Genomic DNA, 17,354 nt, shown 5'->3' on the forward strand with positions numbered 1-17,354 from the left:
AAAAATCCTGAGCACTAAACTAAAAAAACAATGAAAAACTAAACGGTTCACAACATTTGGCTATTGAATATTTTATACAAAAAATATTATGGCAAAAAATATTAATATTAAAAATTTGTTTATTAAAGTTTAAATTCGTTGGTATGCTTTATTGCTAGCTATTGCTTTATCTTTATTTTTAAATTCTTTTTATTTTTTCTTGTTTTTATATTTATATTTTCGTATGTATTGTATAGTTATACAACTATTTGCACATAATTTTGATCGAACACATGAACATGGATTTTAGAGGAGTTTTTAAAAATAACAAAAATATTAAAGAGAAATCAAACACATTCATAATTAATATTGGCAAGTACATACTCAATTTTGTGTATTTTAAATTCCAAAAAAGTTTCCATTTGTGTGTAAAAAGTGTTAATTAAAAAGCCACGTTTATCCATAAAAAACAACAGCACTTTTTAAAGATTTTTCTAGGAAATTTTATTTTATAGTTGAACTTTTATCATGTACTGCGTTTTAATTAATAAACCATCTACATACTAGACAGCAAAGGATTAATACTCTTTTTATCTCAAACCCATACTTTGCAGTCTGGCCCCAATCAGCACGGTATCGGCAACTGTCAGAGCTTGTCGGCCGGTACCCCTGACGGAGATGAGGACGTTTGGCGAGGTCACAGCATAGCAGCCCTCCGACGCAGGGCGTCCGAATTGAATCAAACCATGCCCTCCTACTTGCATGCGCACAATTATGATCACCACAATTCGGTGTATTGACTGCAGCTATTTAAGTGAGCTCGCCAATTGTGCAGCTTTTAAGGTGAAAGCGGCAACCAGTAGCAGTACGGGCAACTAGCAAAAATGGTGCAACGTAGCAACGGACACGCATCGAATGCCGGAGCAGTATTACGGACCCAGAGTAGGGATCCCGGCCGAATCTCCGTGTGAAGCAGAGATGCAAGATCGTCGGTGTGTCAACGTTTACTTTTATTTCCTTATTTTGTTTTTTTTTTTAATTCCATTCCTTCTGTTGTAATAGTCTGTTACGTTTGTCTCTAAGATAGTTGATCCCACTGTTTATTTTCTACCGTCAAGGGATTTCTGGTAGCAGGATGGAAATCCGTTGTACTTGTAAATCAAATTTAATGTAAATTTTAGTATCATAGCACCGAGTAGCGAGAAATGATCAGGCAATTATTTGAAGAATCTTATAGGATAGACGAACGCAGGAAAAATAGTCTTACCGATGCTTACGGGAGTATCAATCTGTGTGTGTGTGTGTGAGAGAGATTGCATACTTAGCTGATCGATATTCGCCCAACAACAGAGAGAAACAACACACAATTCAAATTACAATGAAAATGTAACTTATTTACATACTAAAGCAAAGAAGGCCAGCAGTGGAAGTGACCCCTTATTAGACAGACCCACTATTGCATTAATGCACACACATACACACCTCCCTAGTGATCAAGTAAACTATCGAGCCTAAAGAAAGAAAAACAAGAAACAACATCAACAACTGTAAACCAATGTATACGAAAACTCTGCATACTAAAAGCATTAAGAAGCGTGTTGGAAAAAAGGAACATAATTAAAAAAAAAACAGGAACTACGAAACCACGGATAGAGAGTGCTGCGGAACACATGGAAAATGGAAACAAATTTCCAACATTTCAAGAGACTTGAAAACAAGTATACGATTACACGATATACGATTATAAGAAACATTGCGTAAGGGTAGAAATGCATGCAAAGTGCAGAGAAATTATATTATGAAAAATCTATATATATAAAACCCTCTATATACATACACAAACACACACACACATACACTTAATCGGAACGGAAAACGAATGCCTCGATCGCGACGATCTGCTGCGCTGAGATATGCTAGAAGAGAAATAAAAATAGTCACACATCCACATATTGCTTTAAACAAACCATTCTAGTGCGCAAACCAACATAGGAAGACCCGTATGCAACGAATCTGAAATGTAACACAGCTTATTGTAAATAATCGCTACTTCGTTATGGTTATTTCATCGATTATTGCGTTTTGCGAATTGCATCGGCAGCACAAACCATTCCATGTGCTTGAAGGCGCTACAAACCGCATTACGGAAAGGCATTTCTACCTAAGGTAATGTGTATAATGTATTGTACTTTGTTGTAGTTCAGCTAGAAATCTGTAGTTCAGCTAAAACATTATCTACAACACTGTGTATATGCTCTATCTTCCTTCGAAATTATGTTTGCGTAAATTCATCATTAGCATTCGAGCATTCGTAACGACAGCAAGAAATCTGTGTTACAGTTCAGATTACTGAATAATTGTACGTTCATCAACAACAACAGCATTAACAATAGTAGCAGCAGCAGAAGTATCAGCAACAGCAGCCGCAGGATCGATGCCAAAAGGGTCAGAAAATATGTATGTTAGTAAAAGTAACTATAGTATTGATATCGAATAAAAAGAAACATTCATTTGATTCAATCTAATGGCAAGCATTTTTAAATATAAAAATGATGTTAATTATGCACCTGGTAAGTAAATTACGGGACCGTGGGACACTTTTGCAATTCATCGTGAGTCAATGTCATGAATAATGCTGAAAGTGTGCTCGAGACCTAACGTCAGTGCTAACGATAGGATATATCAGCGATCGACAAAGTGCGGCTCAAAGTTTATAGCTCATAGAACTTTTAAAAAACTTACTATTGAGTTATCTTTTTGGCTCTTGACGAAGAACTCTACGAACATTTTTGTAGAATTTGACTCTTTAGGTCCACAAGTTAGCCGACCTTTGTGATAGATCGATAAAAACGGGGTGGTGCTATCCTGCGATCAAAATAGCAAAGCTTATACTATATTTGAAAATTTGTTTATTTGTATATTTATTGAGTTTTTTCATCGGACATAGAAATGGTCTTAGTGAACTAAGTGCTTACAAGCTAACGTGACATTACGATAAATTTGATTTTCGCACACGTAAGCGTTCACGGAACGCGGACTGGGGCATACTAAAGTCATACAAACTATAAACTATGACTGAAGGCGACACCCGTCACGTTTATCGGATTCGACTGACCGAAAGTGCTACGATTATGTGATTCACGTATTACTTGATTTTGCTGGAATGTATTAGACGGGGCAGACAAATTTAAAGGGTTGAATTGGGAAGTGACTTCGGACCGTTCCTTGTGAATAACAAAAAAACAAAATTGAAGAGTGGCTCCAGAGCTAACAGTAACTATCGACCAGCGAAAATTTAGACGTATGTCACCATGACTCCATGGGAAGATTCTATAAAGAATAGAATCGAGAGAATGTTATAGAAAATATGTTACTGAACGGCTATGCGGAAACTAAAGGAAAAAATGACTTAATATAAACGTTATTTTGTAAATTGTGTCCAAAATGCTAAAGCTATTACTAGTTTGTTTAGAGTTACGCGCAATTGGATAATTCAATAAGCCAATATTGAAATCTCCCTTATGTTGTACATTATCGCACTATTCCAAAATTGAAAAATCAACCAAACGCCAGTAACCGTCCAACCATGTGTCGATTCAAATGATTCATAGCAATTGATTGGTACAGTATTTTCACCGGGAAGCAGTATGACAACTGTTTGACGTTGGAGAAATCAGCTTTCTTTCAAGTTGGTTGAATGCAAAGAAGAAGAAGAGAAGAGGCCTCCTGTTTTCATGATATATTCAGATAACAAGAACAAATTGATGTGCCTGTGGGCATTATTTGTTTTGCCAAATTTATATACAACTTTCACACACGTGTACACTCTCTTGTACACCACAATTATCCCCCCCCCCCTCCACCCGGAAAAGAACAAAACAACTGCGCACCAAACTGTCAAACGAGCATGCCAATTCATTACCTCGAAAAAGAATCTCAATGATCCAACCTGCCGTTTCTTCAAAAATCGTAGAAATACAAACAAACAACCTTGCTGCACGCAAAGACGAGCAACAAACCACGGTGAAAAACTAATCCTTTCTTGATTAATTCGCTCTACGTACGTAGTGTAAAGATGAACCGTTTGTTCGGCAAATCGAAACCCAAAGAACCGGGCCCAAGCATCAGTGATTGTATCAGCGGGGTAAGAATCAGATTAGCAACAGCCAGTCCCGACCGATGACTCACCGCTCGGGCATTCCCTATCATCCCCTCTCTTACCCATCCAGGTCGATGCACGGGCGGAAGCAATCGAGGGAAAGATCAAAACGTTGGACAATGAGCTGCGCAAATACAAGGACCAGATGGCCAAGATGCGCGAGGGGCCGGCCAAGAACGCCGTCAAGCAGAAGGCGATGCGGGTGTTGAAGCAGCGCAAACAGTACGAGAGCCAGGTAGAGAACCTGCGGAACCAGTCGTTCAACATGGAGCAGGCCAACTTTGCGCACCAGACGCTGAAGGACACGCAGGCAACGGTGAGCGCCATGAAGGACGGCATGAAGTCGATGAAGAAAGAGTTCAAAAAGATCAACATCGAGGAGATCGAGGACATACAGGACGACATGGCGGACATGCTGGAGCAGGCGGACGAAGTGCAGGAAGCGATGGGCCGAACGTACGGCATGCCCGAGCTGGACGATGATGAGCTGCAGGCCGAGCTGGATGCGCTCGGCGACGAAATTGCCCTCGACGACGATGCCAGCTACCTGGACGATGTGGTGAAAGCGCCGGAAGCACCGGACAAGGAACCGGGTGCGGATAGCGTCACCAACAAGGACGGCATACTGGTGGACGAGTTCGGCCTGCCAAAGATTCCTGCCTCCGTCAAAACGACCTAAGCGGCTTTGGCGCAGCATCCCGCCTGTGCGATGATTCAGCTATTTGAGTGGCCTTCTTCAATTAAACACTCCCTCGTGTATTCGGCATCATCTGCATGGCGTTTGCCTTTAACTTATGTTTAAATACAGCACCCGTAATCAGCCAACGGCATACGAGAAAGCACCACTGTTTTGTAAGTGAACCGTATTTTCTTTACCATATTATATTTTATCGAATGATTTAAAATTGTTCTGTTAACTTAATTTCTATACTTTCTTATGAGCAGCCCTAATAGACGTACAAAAAAATCCGAAACAACCAGTCACCTTTCCCCTCTACTCGCTAATTTCGTCTATTACCGGCACATTCTGCAGATCGGAGCATTTGCGGCGCAGCAGATCGATTTGCTCCTTCAGATATCGCTCCTTTGCCGCGGCACGCTGCAGCAAAATTTTAGCCTTCTCCAGCAGCTGACTTTTCTTCTCCAACTTGTCCCTCAACTCTTCGTCTGCTCCGGTCGCCGTATCAGCGCGGTTCGGTCCGCCGGACCCCGCTGCGCCCGCACTCACCTTGCACCGGGTGCACCTGACGCTCGACAGCAGCTCTATTTCCACCTGCTGCACAGACACTTTGTTGAGCGCGTCGGTGAGATTTTGCTGCATCTTTTCGTGCTCCTTCTTCAGCCGATCGTACAGCTCCTTGGCGATCGTTTCATTCGGCGGGTTGGCAAGCGATTCCGCACTGGCCGCCCGTTCGCGATTGCGATGCTCTTTCAAATGCTTGTTCTCAGCCCGAAGCTTCTCGATCATACGCTTCAGGGTGAGTACGGTTTGCTCGAGATTAGCATTCCGCTCCGCTAGGTCGTTCGTGCCGCTTCGCCGGCTGCAACGCACGCAGAGATTCTCGAAATTGATAGACTCTGGACATCCGGCCGTTGCTTTGGCGATTTCTTCCTTCAAAGCGATCACATACCTTGTAGAAACACGACAAGGGGAAAAAACGAACGAAAATACAGAACCATTAACCACTAGTAGTTATCAACAGCACGACAATCGAGTACATACATAACGTACGTTTTTTCCTAACGCTCTGGGAAATCCCCAGTAAAACTCGTCTCGTATCAAGCGTTTAATTTAATAACCATCATTCCACCGCCCAAGGCGGTTCCGATGATGATAGCAAGATGGAACGTTTGCAAGAATGTAATGATGATTCATTGCGCAAACGGCAAACATTCGAATGCAATATTCTAAACTATCGTTAAATAACCAATAAACTCACTCTTCAAGATGCTTGATTTGCCGCTTCAGCCTCTCGGATTCGTCACTCTGCCGCAGCATGTCGTTGTCGAGCTGGAGCTGCAACGTTTTCGCTTCCAGCCGTACATTCTGCGCCTCCATGTTGCAAAGCTTCTCCTGCATCTTTTCCAGCTCATGTGCCACCGTATTGGAACCCTACGTGAAAAAAAATCCGAGTGATTTATAGATAGACCTTAGATATGTGATCCTTCGATCGTGCCCCCTTACCTTTCTATCAAGTTCCATCGCAATAATTCTTCGCTGCTGCGATTCGATGCGGCTCTTGAGCGCTTCAATGATTTCCTTACTGTTTTGCGTGAACATTTGCGTCGTGATCGTGCTGGTATCCTCGGATTCCGTACTGTCCGTGCTGCAGTACTGGTCCGGCGAGCCTGACGGTTGGTACTTGTTGTCCAGCAGGGACGCAGGAGCACCCGAACCCGTGCCCGCACTGTTCAACCGTGTCCGATCACGCTCCAGCCGAGCGATCGTCGTTTTGGCGGTGTTGAAGTGAACTTTCAGCTTTTCCAACTCCACTTCCCGCTCCTTCAGCTGTACCTTTAAACGCTCTGCCATCTGCTGCCAGCGCTTCTGCTTGTTCCACAGATCCAACTCGGCCGCCGTTTTTGCGCGCCGATTTTCGTTTATCGCCGTCTGTTTGCGCAGCTCGTCCTTCGTGTCGAGCAGCTCCGTTTCGAGCTGCTGAACGCGACGCGCAAGATGATCCTCCCGGGGCGTGGACATACGGTCCGCTTTCATCGCAATGACGGGCCGCTTAATCAGTTGGTTCTTGAGCGTCTTGACCAGATCGCGCGACTGCTTCTCGCGCTGCTGTATGCTCACGATCTGGCGCTTGAGCGCTTCGATCTGCGTTTTCAGCACGCGATTGCTGGCCTCGCTGCGATTCAGGTCCGCACTCAGCTGCGACACCTGCTCAGCCGAATGTAGCGACGTATCGTTCATGAAGCTCCGCTGGTCCTCGTGAAACTGCGATAACGTTTCCGTGAGGTCCTGTATGTGGCGGTCCTTCTCTTCAAGCATCTCCTTCAGCTGCTCGATTTCTTGGGCGCTAGCGATTGTTTCGGTAAACTCGCGCAAATCGTGCGTTTCCTTCGTCAGGCGATCGTTCAGCGCTACCAGCTCCATTTCTTTTTCCCGCAGCAACTTTTCGCTCTTTTTTTCGCGCGCATTTGCATCGCGAAGTTGCAGCTGCAGGCGCTTCTGCTCGTTCTCCAGCTCCTGTACGTTGCGTTCGAGCATCTTCACTTGCACATTCAGGTCCTGAATTTCACGCTCCTTTTTCTCGTCAATTTCATAGATGTTCTCAATGATTTTGTCCGTATAGTCGATTGCCCCGGCGTCTGACGACCCGGTGGCCGCCTCGTCCTCGACAGATCTTGGCTTCTCCGGTACACTTTCCTGCAGTGCTTTTAGCCGATTCATATCGTTGAGCTGGGTGGCGATGTTGTCGCATTCCTTCTGCTTCTCGTACAGCTTCTGCTCTAGATCATCGATCGTTTTCTTCAGATTTCTTATTTGAGCCATATTTTCATCATACACTTGTGAGTGCTCACTTCTTTCTGATTTCAACAGCTCCTGATATCTGGACAATGTCGTGTCCTTTTCTAGCAACAAATTCTGCAGCGAACCAATGGTGGTCTAAAAAAGAAAAGGTATGGAAATATTGATTAAGCGCGATCTACACCTCTCCCAGGAAAGTTCACTTGAATTCACTCTACTAAACGTACACTAAGAATGCTATCCTCAACGCGATCGTGCTTCGCAACGCTCGGAGACTGCGCTTGTTCCTTTAGCAATGATTCTTTCTCCTCCAAGGATTTTTCGAGCAACTTAATTCTTCCCTGACATTCAGACAGTCGACTTTCGGCTTCTAGTAGAAGCGCACTTCTCGTAGAAGCTAACATCATTGCCTGTTTCAGTTGCGATTCCAGCGATCTCTGGGCTACCGTGTGAACAGTCACAGCGATCTGCTCATTAACGTGCGCACCCGTCTGGCTATGTTCGCTTCTACCATCGAAATCGCTTATCGTATCACCAGATGAGCATCTTCTTGGTCCCTCACCCAGCGTATCCTCAATGATTGGAATCGTGTTGATACATTTGGATGATGTTTCTGAAATGATTTCAAATTCATTAATACAGCAAACGCACTGTGGCCTACACCTGTGCATGTGTACACTACTCACCAACTGCAACCTGCACAGCTTTATCGAAATACTTGTCACGATCTTGGCGCGATCGTTGGGCTTCCTCGCCAAACAGTAACTCCAGCGTATCCCAATGTCTGGTGTAATCGATTTCCTTCATTCTTAGCTGCTTATTTTCCCTCTGCAGCTGATCAACCTGCTCCTGACACAGTATCAGCTGCCTTGTTAAGTACTCACTTTGACTTTCGTATTTAATTAACTGAAAAGTTTTGATTGTTAGTGACAGTGTATATGTTGCATTGCAGGCGTTGAGAAAGCTACCTACATTTATTTTATCCTGTATGTGATTTCCCTCAAGATTCTCCTTCAATTTTGCAAATATTCGTTCGTACTCTTCGTCCCGCATTTGATGCTGATATTTCCTCTGCTCCTCCGTTAGACTCTCGCGCAATTCTAGCGCCTTTGTGTACATCTTTATAAACTCCGGAATGGCAGAGGTCGGTAGGTATGAGTGATGGCCTATCGTTAAGAGCTGCAAGCTTTTCTTCAAAAATCTGTAATTCGCCAGTCATAAAAACGTTGGTAAATAAATATTTCAACGTTCTCTTTACGTGGCATACACCATCACGTCGTTTACCTTATTTTTAGTTTGTTATCTCTTTGCTCGGCACTAAATTCTTGTCTCTGTTGGTCATGTCGCAGTTTCAGGTTGTCCAATTCTTCCAGTTTCTGAAGAAGCGTTAGTTTCATTTTGCTGTTCTCTAGTTTCAAATTTTCCTCTTGCTCGCGCACTGCAAAACAAAAATCCCTTATTTAATAGTGCTTAATTACACAACTGAACGTCCCTTACCCAACTCCAACTCCTTGTTTGCACGAGCGAGTAAATACTTTTCATTCGATGCGCTTTGCAGATCCACTACGAGATGGCGGAGGCTCACTTCTTCCTCGGAATACTTTGAGATGAGAGATTGCTGCGATCTAATCTGTTCGTTCGATACCTTCAGCAACTCTTCTAAATGGCCACTTTTAACTAGTTCACGTTGTAACTCACGCTCCAACCCATCTAAACGGTCCTTCATTCGCTTGTACTCGTCCTTGGTAACGAACTCTACTGCCAAACTGTTATCCACTATGGATAGTTGATTTAATTTGCTGTAATCGACCTCCAGCAAATGATCCTTATCTACCTCCCGGATGTTCTTCAAGAATATGTTATAAATATTTGTCGCCTCAGATTTCATGCGCATGAGCTCGCTTTCCAATTTTTCAATCTGATCACTGTCAAGCGAATCGAACGAATCGCCTTTGGCTCCATCAATCGCTTCGGGTTGCTTTAACTCGCTACTCCTCGTTGCCAGCTGCAGGCGTAGTTCGTGCAGAAGATTAAGGTGCTCGATCTTGATCTGACGCAATGAGTTGTGCAGATTATCATTCTCCGCTTTAAGGAAGTCAACTTTCCTTTGGAGCGTACAGACTCCTGATTCGATGTCCCGCAACCGATCGACCGTCTGCACCAACAGTCGGTCTTTCTCGTTCTCCGATGCATTGGTAATGTGCAGCATTTCGGTGTACAGCTTTTGCGTAACCTGTAGCTCATCCTGCACCGCCAAAAGTCGCTCATTTTCCACCCGCAGCTGTTCATTCTTCTCCATCAAACGGTCAATTTCTACCGCTTTCAGCAACACCTGCTCACTGAAATCAATCTGCTCCGGTTCCAGCCGTTCGATCGATTCCGAATTATCATCCTCGTTGCAGACATTGCCCGAGTCGTTAACGCTCTCGGTCGATTGAATGCTTTTACTTATCCTACCGTTTGCATCTGCATCCACCACTATGGCTAACCGTTCCTTCAACAGCAGCTCACGTTCCCGAGCAGCAGCTAGTAGATCGTTCGGAAACCGCATACCGCTGTGCCAACCCACCGACATCGGCCGTACGCTCAGTACGTTCAGCAGCTTTTCCAACGTATCTCTGTCGATCGTCAGCCGGTCCGACATGGCATCGTACTCGCGGAGCTTTTCCAAAATCTCATGCATTCCTTCGCGTAGATTTTCATTTTCCTCTATTACGGTGATGTATTGTTGCTCTAGCTCCCGGATACGATGGTGGTTAGCGTCCGTTTCCGCGGAGCGCGATGTCCCCTTCGGACGATCCTCGTCAAAGTTCATCTGTAGCTGCCCGACACACTTGTCGCAGTAACTGAAACTGTGCCGAAAAATGCACGCCTTGCAATGTTTCATACTGTCGTACACGTTGTACTGCTTCATGCACTTTTCACAGAACTTTATTACTTGCACGTCGTCGATAGAAGCAGCCAGATCGTCTACATCCGCCACACTTCCCTTGCCAGGAGATTGGGGCAGCGTTTTGCCCGTATCGGGGTCTGGCACGTCTGAATTATTAGTTTGTCTCTTTAAATTCTGCGCCAGAGCAGCCAATTGTCGCCTGAAATCAAACAAAACAAACAAATGTTGTGTAACAAGAGTGAACCAGTAAAATGTTACGAAACCAAATTACTTCAAATCGTTTTTCTCCAACTTTAGCTGCAATCTCATCTCTTCGGAAGCGCGCAACTTAAGAGCCAAACGCTCATTCACTTTGGCAATTTTCTTCTGTTTGGCCAATATGGAACTTGTAGCGACTACCTCATCGTCTTCTATGCCCAACCGTTTCCTGAAACGAAAAGTAAAAAAATATGAAATACTTTTAAAAAAGCTCGCCCTCCTTGTCCATACCGTAAAACACCATTTTCTATCGCTATCTCGTTCGCTAGATTGATCTCCGATATTAGCTGACGAATTTGTTTGTCGCGCGAGTTCACCTTTTCCTGCAACCGGTGTACCTTCTTGAGTGCACTGGCCAAACCCTCTTCGCCATTTTCATAGCGTCTCAGTGCCTCAATTGCTTCTACGGCTTGTTTTGATTTCACCCGATTATCATCCTCAACATCGGCCAAGATTTCCTGCATCTCGCGACACCTTTCGTTAGCCTTTTCCAGCTGCATCCGGTACTCCTGGCAGCAGTGGCTTTCCTGACGCTTTTCCTGACTCGCACGCGCCTTCTCCTCGCTGATGCGGTTCATAACCTCCGTCGAGCGATGAATTTCTTTAGAAAGTGTTAATATCTTTTGCTCCAAATCGACAATTATTTCATCCTTCTGCTCGAGACGTTCCGCCATCAGCTTGTACTCCCTCCGTTCTGCCTCAATATCGATACCAGGGAATTGACTCAACAGATCATCGTAACGAATCTTCAGCTCGTTCAACTCTTTTTCCCGTTGATCAATCTGGTCCTCCCATTCGGCGACCTGGTTCGTGTGCTCCGTTCTGGTTGTGTTAAGCTGCTCCTGCAAATTTTCCTTCTCGTCACACACGCCCATCAGTTCACCTTCCATTTGTTGCAGCTTTTTGTTCAGTTTACTGTTCAGCTCTTGCTGCTCGCTCCAGCGAGCCTGCAGCTCTTCGTACTGATGCGTTAGCGCCGTAATATTTAGCGTTGCATCGTTTAAGCTCACTTGCAGCCCATTAATCGTGTCGACCTGAAAGTTATTTCGCTTTTCCAAATCGTCAATATCGCGCAAAAGGCGTTTAATGTGCTTGTTCTTCATGCTGATGTTATTGTACAGCTCCTGCTGTCTTTCAATTTCCGACAAAGCATCGGGCGAATCTTCACCCTCACTGCCGCCATGCAGTCCTTCGGCGAGCTTGGCCTGCAGCTTGGCATTCTCTTCCATGACGTCTTTGAGCTTTGTCCGAAGGGTGTGGCGTTCCAGCTCAAGCTTTTCGATCGTTCTTTTCCATTCCTTCATTCGCTCCTGGCTTCCGAAATCATCTTTTCCCTCCACTAAAGTCTGCTTTAGCTGCCTCACCTTGAATGTCCAGACAATTGCGGTTATGTTAATTATGGGCGGTGGAAAAGCTTTTTCCCAAGAGCCCCAAACGTACCTGCTCATTGCGAAACCGTAGTGCAACCTGAGCCAAACGGAACAACTTTTTACTGCTTTTGCTATCCAGCTTAACGTCTGTTGATAAATTGGCGATCTCCAGCGCTGCTCCATCCTTTCGCACGTCATCTAAATTATGAGGAGATAGTGACAAAAGGTGCTTCCAATCCATTTTGGAGGAAAATGTGCTTATAACACAGCCGTCAACCTTGAATCCTCCCACAGAACTGTAGATTTTGTATTATTTTTACGATAAATACATTTGTTTTTGTTTGCGTTGCTATGGAAACCGCTCCGTTGCTACAACCAACAATCTCACATGGTGTACACACCACGGCATCCGGCAGCATGCGCTTTAAAAAAAATTAAATCTCCGACGTGCATAGAGGCCATCCATAAAAGACGTAACGCGTGCAGGGGATTTTGTTTTCTTTTGTTTATTTTTATAGAGACTTTGAGCCGACTGGCCTCATTTGCCTCTTTTAATCAGTTATTTATTTTAAATAAATTAATTTATCAGTAATTTATTTTAAATTCTATCATTAAAATCTAATAATCTTCTTTACAAGCCATTTGTGGCTTGCAATGACCTTATAACGAGTAGTCTCGATTTATTTAAAGCTATCCGTGGATTTTATTTAAAATGTGTATCTAGTTCATATGTGGTTTTGGTTAAAGTGCTTTATAAAGGCAAGTTTTATGAAGGAATTTTAAGAGCTTTCGCTGGCAATGGCTTTCTGGTGAGAGGATATTGTCGATACTGGTGTCCAATTTGCAGCTGATGCGTTCCGCAGTATATCCATAACATTCGGTTAAGCTATGGCGGACCTCTCTGGTCTTGGTGTGATGGATGGTCTCTCCGTGATGGTGTTGTGGTCTTGATGGTTCTCAGGAAAGAGCGGTCGCTGCTAACCCAACAACTATTCAAGCTCATAAACCCAATAACCAGTCATAAACGAATGGTGGAACGGTCCATTTGGGGTTTGAACCCATGACGGGCATGTTGTTAAGTCGTACGATTTGAGGACTGTACTACGAGACCGGCTAGTATTTTCTACCTCATGAATAAATATGTATGACTATGTTTAATGGTAAAGCAACATTGTTTAGAATTGGGTAGCTCCAAACGGTGGAAAAACAACGAAAAACCTCGATCGGTCCCATGACTAGAAATTTCGTATAATTTTACAGCCAGACCTTGACCGACAACGGTTGTTGAGCCAAGGAAGAAGAAAAATACTTGCACAATGCAATGAACTGAATCATTGGTCTAACGATTGTACCCTGAAAATGACCTTGAATGTGGAATCACATGTAAAGTTTTGATAACCAGTACATTTGCAGTCTACATCTCGAACGGTAGCGGAGTTTTTATTCCTCATAGAACACTGATTTTTTTTACATGTCATGTCACGGAGCATGATTCATTCCTGATTTGAATCAATATACGAGTATGACCTGCAATTAAATCGTGTACCAAATTATTTTTATTCCAAAATCAAATTCATCGCTTCATTTGCATATTGACCTTTATAAAGAGCTTCCCTGCACTATTTATGACATTTCTACCTCGTTGGGTTGAAATTTAAGCTTAATAAGGATCGTATTCGGTGTGGTGATATCGGCTACCATTATTTCTTGACCATCCTTCAGTCCGAGCTCGCTGAGTGACAACGTTAGATTTCCCTTCGTTGCCTCCTCAATGCTTTTGACTGTACCCATGTACAGGGTTTTGTTTTTCCCTTCCAGCACGGCGGTCAGTCCTGGACTTTTCATTTGAAAGTCAGGGTTTTCGCACAACAGCTGAATCAGATCCTGCAGCGTCATTCCATTAGGATCCTTGATGTCCACCGGTCTCGGCACCTGGCTACATGCCAAGCAATCGGACCGCTTTTCCGCTTCGTACGTATAGGTGTAGATGCCATCCACGTCATTGAACACCATGTAATTGTTCGACGGTTCACAGCAGCTGGAAGCAATCTTGAACACCTCCGTGGCACAGGCGGCCGCAATTACCGCATTGGTGCTGGCCACGGCCGGGATAATATTTTTCAACACGCCCTGCACGAGCCGGTATGATAATCCGGTGATGTTGAAACTGTTGGCTCGTTCCTGCGCTTTCTCGTACACCCAGGAGACGTGCTGCGGATCGTCACCATCGAGGGCAACATCTACCCCGAAGGGAGTTTCCTTCGGCCACTGGATAATCTTCACGTACTCGATGCAGTGTTCCGGCAGCCGGGGTGTGTTGGCGATGGTGCAAAGTGGATAATTCACTTGCGGTGGAAACAGATCCAGGGTGCAGTCGATGCACGCCGTCATGCCGGGTAGGATCACACGTGCGTTTCCCTTAAATCCTTCGGTTCCCCCATCGATGAAGGGAATGATGGATGTTTCATCGACCGAGCCGTCTTCTTCGTACTCCAGCATCGATATCATCATCCCGTTGATCCACCGGCGAGCTACGATCGAATCCAGCCCGCAAACAATTATGTGAAACTGCCGATAGAACGCAGAATCAAAGTCCTGAATTTTGCAAAAGTGAGGCGTCACAACGCACCCCGGCACCCGTGCACTGATGAATGCGGCCGCACATTGTGCCTTCGATTTGCCGATGTCCGTCCTTCGAAACAGAAACTGCCGGTTCAGATTGGAAAGCTCGATCGTATCCATATCGATTACGTGAATATCACGGATACCCATCAGAGCCAGATCCTTCAACAGTTCGCATCCCAGACCTCCAGCACCTTCAATCGTACAATTTAGCTTGAGTAAAATTTTCGAAAAACACGCGCCAGCCTCCGCCAGTATGCACCTACCAATGACGAGAATTTTGCAAGTGTTGAGCAAAAACTCGAGCGTTTCGGACGAGGCAACAAAGTATGGGTGACAAAGCGGGCCAGACCTTTCGAGGATTTTCCGCAAATGGTTCCAGCGTTTGCTCAAATGATCGTTGTTCGGCGAAGCGACTTCCATGGTAGCAGACAATTACTTTACTTTTTATGTGTTAGCCGCTCTCTAGAATTTATATTTCCGCAAATCTAGAAGTACATAGATGGTGATGTAAACGATTCCCTTTGGCGCTGAAACAACTTACTAGGCGTAATGTTTTTGGTGGATGCTCCAATTGACCACTTCAGAAAAGTCGAGATTGGCCGATTGTTGCTAAATAAGCGAGAATTAGCATAACAAAATGCTAGCAAAAGTCAAATTTCTGCACCAATCCAGTCCACGCACAACAATTATTTACTTTTGCCGGTGGGTCGAAAACAAAAAAACGTCAAACCCGGGGCCAGGCGCAGAGTGGCCAGATTATTTTTGCGGTTTTCGGTAGGCGCATCAAAATTTTATCGGTAGTTTTCGGTAGGAGTTTAAGATTATTTCGGTAGTTTTCGGTAGGCTTTAAAGTGTTGAGCGGGGGGGGGGGGGGTTGTCAGAGATGCAAGCTAATCTGTCCCATGAAGAGCAGCACGAGAAAATAACATCTTTACATGATTATTTACATGTGCCGGGTTACATTCGGCCTCAGCACAATTTTTCGATCGAAAAAATTCGATCGATCCGGCTGTCATTTTGGTGTCATTTGACACTCATTTCGCCGCCAAGGTGTTCATTTTACTGGTCTTTTTGAAAAATGGTATACCATGACAATCACGAGCAAAATGAACTATGCAACAAAAATAATCAAAACTACTTTATCTTTTTTATGGCTCATAGAAAAATTCTGAAAAATTTATACAATACGTGTAACATACAATTCTCAAAGCTTTTGGAGCCATTTGGCTGTGAAAATTTTGGCCCGGTTGCCTGGAATAGGGGTATTGAAAAATTTAATTCTAAAAAACAGTTTAATTACACTCAAAAAATTCTACGAAAAATTTCAGTGAAAGATGGTTGTGGATTACACACATATTCCAAATTTCAAGTCAATCGGATTCCTAGAATCAGAGAAATGAGCAATCAAAATCGATTTGGCTACCCGGTTAGCCGGTTGCCTGGAATAGGGTTAATCCACCTTGATCGCGCAATGACGTTTATAATCTAAACTTAAGCTAGGTTTATACGTGCATGTTTACAATTTGAAAGCTTTCAATTTTGAATACCACCGTTGGACGAACTTGCAAAAAAGGACAAACAAACCACATATTTAATCCTATAACAAATTTTACAAAAAGGTTCTCATTTTCAATCTCTCACTATAGAGCGTTACTTTTTCACTCTATAGTGAGACGATGTTGCTTAGTGAGTTGATGATAGGTGCGGATAGCTTGGATGATTTTTGTACCGTGTTGGTTCCTTGCACACTTCCCTATCCGCAAATTTCCGTTAAATGCCTTCTAATCGCCTTGTAATCGCCGGCGAATTGAAGGCGATCAGCAGTGCATTTAGCAGTAATTAAATGCCTTTGAAATATGTCAATGAAAAATTTCGCTTTTAATTTGAAACTTGAAATTGCAACTGTCAAAAGAAAACCTTACAAGCGTCTTCAGCATTGCACTGTTGTAGTGTTCCCAGATATGAGCGTGAGATTCGATAGCACGATTTACGTGTTATGTTCTCTTGCGTTAAGCTCTGAGCTATTTCACTTTATTAAAGATGGTCTGCATTATTCCATTGTTAAAGACCAACCCGTTGAAAGGTGTTATTATATCAAACTCATTTCGATAACTCTAATAAAAGGAGAAATGAGATACATATTTCTCCCATCCTGACAATGAAGGGTGAACATAGTGTAAATATTATGTTTTTTTTTAAAGGTACTATTTTAATTTTGCTTCACTTAATTTTTATTTATATTAATTATAGCAAGAAAAAAATAATTTTAAAAACACAGAAAAAAGATTATAAAAATCAGGATTTCAACACACGCTTTCTCGGTTCTGAACCAAAGGCGTTGTCACTGCTCTATTTGACAGTTACAATAGTAAGGGTGCAAAACCAGTATATAAACAAGCTAAGGCGGCGCTCTGGGACCAATCGAACGAGACAAACAAACACGACTCTGTTCGATAGGTGCTCTGTCAGCTGTTCGATGTCTTATAGACCTGTCATGATGCACTGCAATACGCCTATCTTATCATCTCGAAAATGAAGCATTTTCATAGTTTAAATGAACATCCATCTGCAGGGGGAAGATTCAACAAATAA

General features: G+C 43.6%; 4 protein-coding genes across 10 annotated transcripts in view; 2 read left to right on the forward strand and 2 right to left on the reverse strand.

Annotated features, from left to right (window-relative positions):
• The window catches only part of LOC1274774 (homeobox protein orthopedia), a 38,623-nt gene extending 36,119 nt beyond the window's left edge, over positions 1 to 2,504 (forward strand). For all 6 annotated transcript variants that reach the window (XM_061646050.1, XM_061646047.1, XM_061646049.1 and 3 more), the window contains one exon: positions 594 to 2,504. In XM_061646050.1, the coding sequence (XP_061502034.1) occupies positions 594 to 779 (186 nt within the window). In that variant the 3' untranslated portion in view covers positions 780 to 2,504. The remainder of the gene's footprint in view (positions 1 to 593) is intronic.
• A 1,221-nt stretch (positions 2,505 to 3,725) lies between these two features.
• Positions 3,726 to 5,060, forward strand: LOC1274775 (charged multivesicular body protein 5). The gene is made up of 2 exons (XM_313976.5): positions 3,726 to 4,123; positions 4,209 to 5,060. Exons 1-2 carry the CDS (start codon positions 4,055 to 4,057, stop codon positions 4,815 to 4,817), a joined length of 678 nt encoding a protein of 225 aa, XP_313976.2. The 5' UTR covers positions 3,726 to 4,054; the 3' UTR covers positions 4,818 to 5,060.
• On the reverse strand, positions 4,987 to 13,611 carry LOC1274776 (centrosomal protein Cep290). Its single transcript, XM_313977.5, has 11 exons — positions 12,208 to 13,611; positions 10,999 to 12,131; positions 10,781 to 10,936; positions 9,114 to 10,708; positions 8,901 to 9,054; positions 8,589 to 8,817; positions 8,303 to 8,522; positions 7,844 to 8,229; positions 6,324 to 7,754; positions 6,079 to 6,251; positions 4,987 to 5,769 (listed from the first exon to the last, which is right to left on the reverse strand). Exons 1-11 carry the CDS (start codon positions 12,376 to 12,378, stop codon positions 5,133 to 5,135), a joined length of 6,285 nt encoding a protein of 2,094 aa, XP_313977.5. The 5' UTR covers positions 12,379 to 13,611; the 3' UTR covers positions 4,987 to 5,132.
• A 59-nt stretch (positions 13,612 to 13,670) lies between these two features.
• Positions 13,671 to 15,510, reverse strand: LOC1274777 (nedd8-activating enzyme E1 catalytic subunit). Of its 2 annotated transcripts, none has more exons than XM_313978.5 (3): positions 15,304 to 15,510; positions 15,026 to 15,247; positions 13,671 to 14,953 (listed from the first exon to the last, which is right to left on the reverse strand). In XM_313978.5, exons 2-3 carry the CDS (start codon positions 15,180 to 15,182, stop codon positions 13,761 to 13,763), a joined length of 1,350 nt encoding a protein of 449 aa, XP_313978.2. In that variant the 5' UTR covers positions 15,183 to 15,247; positions 15,304 to 15,510; the 3' UTR covers positions 13,671 to 13,760. The 2 variants fall into 2 exon arrangements, with proteins under 2 accessions (XP_313978.2, XP_061499104.1); XM_061643120.1 differs by having other exon boundaries at positions 15,300 to 15,491.
• Between the last annotated feature and the right edge of the window lie 1,844 nt (positions 15,511 to 17,354).

This window comes from Anopheles gambiae, chromosome 2 (genome assembly GCF_943734735.2).
Source record: "Anopheles gambiae chromosome 2, idAnoGambNW_F1_1, whole genome shotgun sequence".
In the NCBI taxonomy this organism is placed as follows: domain Eukaryota; kingdom Metazoa; phylum Arthropoda; class Insecta; order Diptera; family Culicidae; genus Anopheles; species Anopheles gambiae.

What these genes read in the sequence shown, in the direction of transcription:
- LOC1274775 (XM_313976.5), top strand. Translation starts at nt 4,055, where the DNA reads ATGAACCGTTTGTTCGGCAAATCGAAACCCAAAGAACCGGGCCCAAGC. An exon ending in TCAGTGATTGTATCAGCGGG is followed by an intron (nt 4,124 to 4,208) that starts GTAAGAATCAGA and finishes TTACCCATCCAG; the next exon opens with GTCGATGCACGGGCGGAAGC.
- LOC1274777 (XM_313978.5), bottom strand. Translation starts at nt 15,182, where the DNA reads ATGGAAGTCGCTTCGCCGAACAACGATCATTTGAGCAAACGCTGGAAC. An exon ending in TTGCAAAATTCTCGTCATTG is followed by an intron (nt 14,954 to 15,025) that starts GTAGGTGCATAC and finishes GTACGATTGAAG; the next exon opens with GTGCTGGAGGTCTGGGATGC.
- LOC1274776 (XM_313977.5), bottom strand. Translation starts at nt 12,378, where the DNA reads ATGGATTGGAAGCACCTTTTGTCACTATCTCCTCATAATTTAGATGAC. An exon ending in AAACAAGGAGTTGGAGTTGG is followed by an intron (nt 9,055 to 9,113) that starts GTAAGGGACGTT and finishes TTTGTTTTGCAG; the next exon opens with TGCGCGAGCAAGAGGAAAAT. An exon ending in AGCTGTGCAGGTTGCAGTTG is followed by an intron (nt 8,230 to 8,302) that starts GTGAGTAGTGTA and finishes AAATCATTTCAG; the next exon opens with AAACATCATCCAAATGTATC.